The sequence below is a fragment of the Bactrocera latifrons genome, unplaced genomic scaffold, assembly GCF_001853355.1.
Source record: "Bactrocera latifrons isolate USDA-ARS-PBARC rearing strain unplaced genomic scaffold, ASM185335v1 scaffold_57, whole genome shotgun sequence".
Lineage (NCBI taxonomy): Eukaryota > Metazoa > Arthropoda > Insecta > Diptera > Tephritidae > Bactrocera > Bactrocera latifrons.
The window spans coordinates 1,513,600-1,524,659 of NW_017537234.1; the positions used below are offsets into that span (position 1 = coordinate 1,513,600).

At 36.4% G+C, this 11,060-nt stretch overlaps 2 protein-coding genes across 4 annotated transcripts in view; one reads left to right on the forward strand and one right to left on the reverse strand.

Moving 5' to 3' along the window:
• The window catches only part of LOC108974641, a 29,317-nt gene extending 26,214 nt beyond the window's left edge, over positions 1–3,103 (forward strand). For all 3 annotated transcript variants that reach the window (XM_018942603.1, XM_018942604.1, XM_018942605.1), the window contains one exon: positions 2,223–3,103. The gene's annotated coding sequence lies outside the window, so the exon portion shown is untranslated. The remainder of the gene's footprint in view (positions 1–2,222) is intronic.
• A 6,061-nt stretch (positions 3,104–9,164) lies between these two features.
• LOC108974642 (protein terminus) lies at positions 9,165–10,350 on the reverse strand. The gene has a single exon (XM_018942606.1). It carries the CDS (start codon positions 10,284–10,286, stop codon positions 9,174–9,176), a length of 1,113 nt encoding a protein of 370 aa, XP_018798151.1. The 5' UTR covers positions 10,287–10,350; the 3' UTR covers positions 9,165–9,173.
• Between the last annotated feature and the right edge of the window lie 710 nt (positions 10,351–11,060).

Sequence of the window (11,060 nt, forward strand, 5' to 3'; positions counted from 1 at the left end):
AGTTTAGTTATTTTGTTAAATATAGTTAGACTTTATAAATAATATTGACAATAATCACGAACTCAGACCCGAACATTGTTATTAATGCCGAATTTAGTCCCGAAAAATTTTAATTTAGTTCAGTTATTTTTTCAAATATATCTAGACTTTATAAATAATATTAATACCGAGCTCAGTCCCGACTATTGATATTAATCCCGAATTTAGTACCCGGAAAATATTAACTAAGTTCAGTTATTTTGTCCAATTTACTTAGACATTATAAATCATATTGACATTAATTCCGAACTCAGTCCCGAAAAATGTTATTTATTTCGCATAGCACTAAAAGGTTTTTTTTAGTAATTAAATAAAATATGCGATCGAAGTTAGATAGTGTTTTAAAGCAACGACAAGAATAATAGGCATATTACGTCCCTGTTATCAGAAGACAATAAACTTAATTATCTTTAAAATTTCAATAGGAAGTATTGAGCAACCCCGACAACCGTTCCCACGACAGTCGGGGCTAAGAAAACCGGAACGGACCCGGATTTTTATCCGGCCAAGGACTGTCAACTCGGCAGAATTCTGTCGTTACAACAACAGCAACAGCAACCCCGAGACATTAAAATGAGACTTAAATGCAATGTTTTAAATATTTTGAAATATATTTAGAAAGACCTCAATCTCTAAAGTAATAATGAAGAGAACTAAATCTTTATTTTAACTCTCCGAAAATGATCCTTAAAATATGTATGACAATTTCTTCTGAATATAATTGGTAAATTAAAGGCGATAATTTTTAGAATCCCGAATTTTTTTTTCACAATATCCAATAAGTTTTATTAACACTGATTACATTGTGACAAAAAAGCACTCGAAAAATGTAAATAAATTCTCCTGTTAAATGAATATTGGAAAGCGTTTACGTTGATTCAATGTTATCAAAAACACAAGCCTACGAGCGGCACAGAGCCTTCATAGACGGTCGAGAGATCGTTGAAGACATTCCTCGTTTTGGACGATCTTCGACCTCAGGAAAAATACTTAGCATAAGTGTATTATAACTGATGGAGATCACTTTGAAGGCGACAAAATATAATTCCGAGGACTTTTTTGTCAGCAAAAAATATCTACCGGAAATAATTTAATAAAAATATGTATGTACTTACCCAATACCGATGGTTGATTCAAGAGTTGAATGTTAATATAGCAAAAATATATATCTGAAATGAACAAAATAATAGCAATTGTTCAGTTAAACTTCTTTGGAAAGTACTTGTTAGCAAAAAAAAAAAAGTAATATAGATAGCGTTTAGCGTGCGAAAAGTAATTTGGTAGCAAGATTCTTCCCCAAATCCCGCGGTTTTTAGACGTGTGTTATTCAATGTATCAATACTTTTTTCGGAGTTGGTGTTTTTGATAGCTGTTACTTGAGTTATAGTTAGTTTGATGTGTCATTTCATAATGAACAGACTAACTCCGGAACAACGTTTGATAATCGTGAAAATTTATTTCTACAATAATAATTCAGTTCTCGCAAAGCACTGCGCGCTTCGTCCAATATTGCCAATAGCGGCGACATAATCGCCCAGCAGAGTCGGTAATACGGACAACGACTAAGTTTTCTCTAGTGGATAATACTACGTAAGGTACACTGAAGATTCGCAACGACAACGCTATTATTGTTGAGGAGTAGTGTATCGAATAAGAGCCATTATAGGTTCCAACAAGATGGCGTTGCCATACAAGCATCGAAACATTTATTTAAGGAATCTTTTGAAACCAATAATTCAAGTATATTCAAGGCTATTGGACTACTTTTTGTGGGTCGCTTATCTATGCCGAAAAGATCGCGAAAAGAAAATATTAGCGGGTTATTGCCGACACAAGGCGTCAATCTGGGCTGGAATTTATTCCATTTACTGCCTCGGTCACAGATTTAAAGTAATTTTTTTAAAACGGACTTAAATGGCAAACCCTTATCTTCTTAATAAAGCTAGATTCTTGGCAATAGCATTAAATTATATGCGGTTTATTCCCTCTTAGGAACCACATGTATAAAAATTTGCATGAAAATTATGAATAGTGGATAATATAGTTTTAATATTTTATTTTAAGACTAATAGTAAATATGTTCACGAGAAAAATTATTAACATTTTTAATCAACTCATGAAAAAATTAAAAATGCTCTTTGTACTATTTAACTCATTTTTCATACTCATTCTTCTCATTTCAGTTACTCATACTTGAGTGCATGTAAAAAGTTAATTTCTCCCAACTTATTTTCGCAATAAAGATTAAAGTTTTGCGATTGATTCACCATTCTATTTGATGTGATGTGCAGACTGAATGCGCCTGGAGCAGACAATGAGAAGCGCAAAAATCAACGCTGTGTGTCAGCACACATCCCTCTGCCCCGCGCGCACAGCAACGCTTGTGCTCGCACGTCGACTGCTCCCCCGCGCAGAGTGACACAATTAAATGTTGGAAATTTAAGCATCAAACGCTGACGAAACGTGACTATAACGAAAATTTAATTTCGAAGTAAATTGAGATGAGTTTAAACTTTGTCAGCCAAGCGTCGTGCTGCACTGTTTCTGCAACTTCCACGTTGCCTACAAGCGCACTAGCACTTGCTAATAATGAGAGAGAGAGAAAGAGTGAGGAAGAGCGTGGGGTTACATTACGTGGTGCGTGTACGTGGAAACGCAGCGTTGCTCAATTTCGTGAAACGTGACAACCTTGCACTGGCCCAAAAGTACGGACAACAATAATAAGACTTATTTTTCTTTATTGTTGTGCGGCGTTAAGTAGAGAGAGCGGGCGTAAGCAGTGCTCCGGCAAAGCAAAGAAAACGCGCAGGCGAAAGTTGACAGTTGCCTGACAGTTGACAGTGAAAGTTAAGCTGCGGCAGCTGCCACAATTGACAACTCAGCTGACGCTGTTGCTGAGGCTCCTTACCGTTACTGCTGCTACTGTCGTTGCGGCGGTTGCGGTTGTGGCGGAAATGTGAGGTGACATTGGCGCGGTTCCAATCTTTGCTGCTGTCAGCTGCATATTTAATTTATTTAAAGTGAGCGCCGAACAAAATTAAAATCAATAAAAAGAAATATTAAAGTGCGTTGTGTAAAAATTCAAAATTTAGCGTTTAATAGTATTAATTATATTGATATTTAATTAATTCATATTTTATTAGTTTTAATTATATTACAGTGTGCCAATATTGACTATATCTCTATTAAAATTAATTAATATAAAATTTAAAATGTATGAATAAAGTCGTGTGTGGTATGTATAATAATAATGCACATAAGGAAATATTCGAAAATTAAATTTTCGCAAATAAAAGTATTGAAATCTAAAAATATGGAAAAATGTGTTTTATTTGTTCGTTGGTTATCGTACACTTATGGCACACGTATAATGATTTTAAACTTGTCTAGGTCTTTCGTGAGTCCGAAGTAGGCGATGTTGACAAGAATCCTTCAGAAGTAGTAGTCAGAACAAGGTTTACATTATTTTCCACCTGTCAGAAAGGTGAAAATTCGGATTGACATTTCATAATTCCAACGTTAAATTATTTTCTTGATCACTTTTAAACTTGACTAATGTTTGCACCCTTCCGAAGCAGGCAATTTTGACAACAGTTTAACAGAAATACTGACGGAACCACCAAGTGCAATGCTCTACATTCTTATTCAACTGGGCTATGAATCCAACAGTCATTTGGAATGATAACAAAAATCGGATCCTTAGTTCGTAGTAGAGATTCGAACTCATTTTCAGAATCACTGTAAAAGCGAATACTAAGCTTAATTTTCACACTTAAAATTCTACAGTACGAGGGTCTTCGTATAGAGAGAAGTGAAAGTGTGAGTTACGTAAAAGTACATACTATTAGACATTTTTTACACCTAGATATCGAATGCATGATAGTTAAGGATTGCGGCTCAATTTATGCCGCCTCTCACAAAATAAGAACAATAACTTTATACAGAGGTCAGAGTTATACAAATGATGATATACAGCTATCAGAGCCATCTACAACAGAAGGAAAAGAGGAGCGAAGCAAAAGTACCGCAGAGACTGGGGCACTGGATTTTCAGCTGAACCAAACACCACGTGACCGGCCGTGGGTGCTTAAAAGCTACTTTTACAAATTTCGTTATATCCTTATGCCGAACATGTATTTCATTATTGCTCTCGGCCTTCAAGTATGAGGCAAAAACGGAAAACCCCCCTTGGCAGTTGTTTCACTGTGAAAAATGTGAAAACACTTATATGTGAGTCTTCTGTTGTCTCCTTTGAAATGATTTCATTAATCACTTCCTTCTTTTTCACGGAGTGTTTACTCTTGTTGTTAACATGCCATCTTAATGACCTTATCATTTTTAATACTAATATTTAAGGTACTTATCTATTTTAAAGTAGTTAATTGTCATCATTAACTATAATTTCATGAATATTATGGTTTTCTACACCCACATAGAAATCTGGACGCAAGTGAGGCAAATAGCTATGTCTGTCTATTATTCTTTGTCTTCTTCCATTTTTTGTTTTCTACTTTAAGACACCTAACTGAAGCGCATTTGTTTTGCCATTTGCATTACTGCATACAGCAGTACTTCTTACTACCTAACGTCTTTACGGGCACGTTTGCGCTTTGCGGTAGCTTAAAATTCTCTCTGTTGCTTGCGAATATTTTGGTTGCATTCCATTGTGTTGTTCATTTGTCCGTTTGTCTGGTATATATTAGTCCATTGTTCGGCGCTCAGTTGTTTGTTTGTCGTTAATGCTAATTGCATTACTGACTTGAACTTTGAAATACCACAACAATTACTTATGTAAATCCTTTTGGTGCCAGTTGTCAAGGACAGTAATGCTGTAAGTGGGTAGGTATTGCGGCTAGCGGCAACTATTGTTTGTTCACGTGGATATAGTTATGCATTGTGGCATTTTTAGTGGTACCTCAGTCTCCGCAGGGAGCTTTAGTGTAATTTTTTGGGTATATTGTACTGAATTTATATAATAATATAATATATAATAAGGTGGCAGAAGTAGAGAGCCAGAAGAAACAGAAAAGATAAAAGAAACAGAAATACGAATAGTGAGAGGGAGAGAGAGAAGTAAGGTAAAGAGGCATATAACGATACAAAGGATAGGATATTTCGATAATGTGATAAGGGAAATGAGATCAATAATGAGCGAGAGAAATAAATTTAAAACGTGGTGAAGAGGTAAGCACCAATACAAAGCTGAAGAAGATATTTAAATAAAGAGAAAGAGAGAGATGGTGAGAGAAGATGAGAGAGAAAGAGACCGAAGGATGTTAGATCCTCGAAGCGTACGCACTTCAAGGATACTGTAGGCATTAATTCCAAATATCACAACATGATCGATCTAGTTTTGAACTTTTCGATTCGGAGACAGGCAAGTGGCTAGATAAATTTTCTTGTGGTAGAATCTAATGCTACATACAACCATATTTCGGGCCCCTGCGAAGTCGATCAGTCTCAATCAGCTGTCYATCACTGTTCTTTTACGGCGTTGATGTCTGCCTTTATTTTAACGAGGACGTTAACCAGCTGGGCAGCGGCAACTCCCCAATTTAGGTATAGAACATTACAAGCGCATGCGTTTGAATAATAATCCATATAACGTTTGCTGCGGTGGCCGTTGTTTCTGTTTCATTGGGAGTGGTTTTTACGTGGCGGATCTCAAACCCAGCTCACAACCTTGCTAGGGTAGGGGTATAAAGTTTTCTACACATTTATAAAACGAGCCGCAAGTTTCAATACCGACGCCCCCTCGCAATCGAACCTTAGGTGAATAGACGCTGCAATTAAACAACAGTGAACGTTTAAACCGAGAAACGCAAGAGTAGGAATTGGAACCACAAGCATGACTATACCTCATTACAATCGATAAGCTCTCTAACAAGTATCCTGTCGGCTGTAACACTGATGACAAAATTATTTATGACTTCTGTGACTGTGAACCTTAAATATGAGCCATAAAGTCTACGAATATATAGGAAGACAGTAGACAAGAAATCAGACCCGAAAGTGTTAGGAGACCTCTAACAAAAATACAAAATCGTCTTTGTGATCGTTGCCGGCTTCACTCACTTGCTAATCGAGCACGAGTTTATAGCATGCTCTACATTGTTTTTGAAATACAACTCTGGTTGCAAATTTCTCAAAGGTTTCCGGCAAGCCATGTGCTCTTTGCCTTCGTTTAGCCATAAAACTTTCGTAATTTATTTACAATTATTTTTCTTATTTTTATGCAAACACATACGCCTTTATATGCATTTGTTTGTGTGTATGAAATGAGTGTGCTTCCACACGCACGTATAGTTTTCTTTTGAGTTGACATTTGAAGAAAATTTATTTGCGGTTGGTGGGGATTTATGTTTGCGTGGCAGTTGGCAAATGCTTAAGTGCTTGCTTTTGCGAACGGAAGAGCGAATGCAATGCGCTTGGCAGAACGCAAAGCATTGAAAGAGAGCGGCAAATTCAGCAAAACTTTTCAAGTGTTATTTGTTTTACTTTTGATGGCACGGAGTCACACAAATTTAGAATATTTGATGAGCTAGGAAATGCAAGACATAAATTTCCAATTGTGGAGATATTTATAGATATAAACCAAAGCACACAAATGGGATTTCACAGAGAAATTTTATGGTAAAACACAGTCAATAAAGAAACGCTCAAGAAAATCAAAAAAGATTATTCAAAAAGTGATTAAAAGCTGGATTATTTTTGTCTTTTGATAATTCTTTATAAAATTAAATGACTACATAAGCTATAGGATATAACAAATGACATGAACATACTTTTACATATTTGATTTTTGCTTTGATTAAAAGCAAACAAGAGCTTTCACATTGGCGTCAAAAACTTCAACCTTAATTTTAATTCGGCTTTATTAAATAGACTTTATGTCTCGAAAGTTCGCAAACGTTATCCAAATTTACACATTCGACAATCTACATTTATTTTTAATCACAATAAAATAAGAGCTTTCACTATGGCGTTACAAGCTTTCACAATTACTGCTTTATGTGCGAATTTAACTCTGGAAATTGTTATATCTTTTAGACATGCGACAACCTAAAACTTAATACACCAAATATGAGCCTCCAAAAAATACGAGCTTTCATTGTAGCGTTACAGGATTCCACTTCAGATCCTTTGGGATTAGAATTTAACTTTGGAAAGTTCACACTTATTATATATTATTAGACATTCCACAACCTACACTTTTTTTTAATTTAATTAAAACAAAATACAGCAAATACGAGCTTTCACTGTGTTAAGAGCTTTCACATTAAGATTGTTATGAATGGATTTTACACACCCGAAGGTTCAAAATTTTTATCTAGTAATGTATATTCGATAGCATACACTTTCTTTTCATTAAAATAAAATAAGAGCTTTCCCAGTGCCGAAAGCTTTAACTTTAAGTTCTTTATGAATATATTTGAATTATCCGAAAATCACAAGGTATATCTAAAGTTAGATATTCGGCAACATATACTTGGTTTTAATTAAAATGAAATAACAGCTTTCACTGTGCCGTCGAAAGCTTTTTCTTTAACAAAACAATTAATAGGTTTCATCTCCTGCAACATCACTTTTATAATATATTAGACATTCGACCAAGTAATCTTGCTATTAATTAAAATGCAAGTGAAGGAGCTTTCACTGTGACGTCAAAGCTTCTACTTTAACAAACTAATTTAAATGTGTTATATTTCGCACAAATGCTATTTTACTTTTGACATTTGACAACTTCAATTTGATTTACCCTAAAATTTAAAAAGAGCTTTCACTTTGGGGTCAAAAGCTTCAACAATGCAATACGTATACAGACCTTATACTTCATGGATTAAAAAATGTTAGTTAAATTGAAACATTCGGCAACTTCAACTTGCTTTAACTTCAAATCAAATAAGAGCTTTCACTTAACAGTCAAAAGCTTTTACTTTAAATAACTAATTGATAGATTCTGACTTGGTTTCCTTTCATTCTCTTGAATAACATATGGTAAATCCTTCAAGTAGCTAACTAATTTTGGTATAAAGATTCATTAAAAAGCTCAAAGTTTTTTGCTAGGCGTTTAGACACATACTCCGAACTAATTTGCGTAATTTCTGCTCAAATGAATTTGTAATTACATCCTTCTTAAGGCACACCTGTGGCTATGAGATATGCTATTTCAAACACATACATATACACGAACATGCAACTAATTACCTTTAATAAATTTATTTGATCAAACAATAATTATATAAGAACGCGGCGTTGAAGCCATGCTTTCGTGGAAGTTTTCTTAACTCAAAGTGAAGACGACTAAGCGTAATTTCTACAAATCAACGAATAAGCAAATGCACAGTTAGTTTTGTGAGTTGATGTGGTAGGTGGTGAGTATAAGAGAAGCGGAAAGTGGTAAGTTAACCTGGCAGCTGTCGCTTATGCCAGCTAATTAGCATTGTGGCCACAGCAAACATCAGCAACACCTGGCGGCACTATCATAGTTAATTCGCGACGAAATTTCGTGTTGAACTGATTAAATTTGAATTTAATTGGCAGAGAAATTGGCGGAAATTGTTAAATGACAGCAATGAAGGAATTGAGAGTGATAAATTGCCTAGTGATGGGAAGACAGCCTAGATTATTTCAAATTGAATTAAGAACAGTTGTGAGAGGCAGGAGGTTGAAGAAGTCAAACAAGTAAGGAAGAGCTAAGTTCGGGTGTCACCGAACATTTGATACTCTCGCATGACAAGTTTCATCAAGATATCTCAATTTTTACTCAAGATACTGCTTGCACAGACGGACGGACATCCGGATTTCAACTCTACTCGTCACCCTGAACACTTTGGTATATATAACCCTATATCTGACTTTTTGAGTTTTAGGATTTACAAACAACCGTTATGTGAAAAAAACTATAATACTCTCCTTAGCAACTTTGTTGCGAGGGTATAAAAATAAGTACCCAAAAGGGCAGATAAATGGATTGCATTTTTTTGCAGCGAACAAAATGCTTCGAGGGAAATAAACCAATCTTGTCGAATACAAAAATTTAATAAAAGTAGATTTCATTTTTTTCTCATATGTTAATTTTTCTCATATAAATTAAAAATTTTCTAAAAATTATAGTACTAAAGTCCCCCTTCTCATTCTATTATACCAAACAGCGGCCATTTGTAGTTGTCACAACGCATTTGGAGGCAGTGCTCGTAAATCTCCAGATTATCACTGTCCAGTTGTAGTACCTCAAAGCCGCGTCCACAATCGAGCGCCTTGTGTAGCTGGAACTTAGTGCGCTGTGTAAAATTTGCCTTGCATTGGACACACGTGTGCACATGATCCTCCTCATCGGTGCGTAGAAAGCGCGTTATGTTCGAGATCTCCAAAAGCTGTTGTTGGGCGCCATCAATACTCTCCAGTTGTATATAATGCGCGCCACAGCCTATGCGATCCCAAGTCTGTTGCGCGCGCTGCACTTCACTATCGCATGCATTGCTTGGACATTTGCCGAGCTGATAGGGCACCACGTACAACTCTTGCGTGCGCGCGCAAATGCGAAAGCAATAAAGATTCGCATCAGCAGCAACCGACGCGCTGACCGCCTGCGCGCTAGGTGCAGCGGTGGCGTGCTTTACACGATACTGCAGCGGCAGTATGCACTTCATGGGCGCTTTTGTTGTTGATACTGATTCTGTTCTATTTAATTCGCGGCGTACATAAATTTTTATGCGCTTCACGCTGTACTCGGCAGCGCGAGTGGGATAACAAGCGTACATATAGGCTTCGATTTTTTCCAGTAACATGAGAAATAGTACATCCACAGTCTCGCTAATATCCAGGTGATGCTCTATCGCCAATTCGCTACTGCAGAATAGAAAATCCGTTTCGTTCAATGCGCGCACATAGAAGCTCAAACGAAAGTGTAGGCGCCCGGCGTCATGAAAAAGTAGGCGCAACAACTGTGGTATAGCTTGTATGCCGGCGTCCAGCAAGAATTCATTAGTACTCCTGTTACGCTCGTTGCAGAGTATGAAATTGTTTATGCGTTGCTCCTCTATTGTTTTCAGCTGCGTGCGTTGCTCGGCGCTGCAATGCGTACGCCCGACACTGGACCAGTGTTGCGAATATGCAGCACGTACATCGCATGTAGTGCCGCAAGCGTCACACTCGTACACACGTCCGGCCATGCGCCAGCGATGATGGAAGGTACGCGTACTGCCCTCAATGCTGAAGGTGTAGCTAGAGTGAAAGTAGGACATGGCAAGTAGGCAGCGTAGTGATCGATGAGGTATGACAGAGGCTTGCGCTGCAGTTAGAACGCGGACTGTTGATTGTGAACTAAGTAGAGTGCTGTCGTGTATGCGCTTTTATACTAGCGCGTAGCAATGTGAAGAAAGAGACAGGTAGCGAGGAGGTAGGTAAAGGACGGTAAACACACGTTGATTACCTAAAAAGTAGGTAATCTCCTCATAAAACAACAAACGATTTGTTAAGAATTTTTTGGAATTTCATTTAATAGGTTTACGCTGGTAGGGAGAGGTAGTTAAATACATATTTTTCGCCGAAATCGCCATTTTTGTAACCGAAAAATAATAATAATAAAAATACCTTTACTTTTCTCTATTCAATACAATGAGAAATATTGAGTTTGAATTTGTTTGCAATATTTTTCATTGGAGCTTTCATTGGCGGGCAAAGCTTTTTCTTGGATTTCATGATAAAATCGGTAAATCCTTCTTAGGAATTTCAATGCAACGGGCTTTCACTTAAGAAAGCTTTCACTTTCTAGTGAATTCAATGAACTAAATTTTGCAATTATCATTAACTATTAATTTAAAGTAAAAATGTATGAAATTCTGACTTTGTTCCATTTTTAAAAGCTTTCACTACATAATAAAACAAGATAGAATTTTTTCAGCGCTGCTTAACAGCCAAATTTCCAGTATTAGTGTTTGAAAATCGCTTTCACTATAATTTAGTTAGACTTTTTTGCTTATGTGATTCACTTTTTGTATATTTCCTGCTAGCAGAGC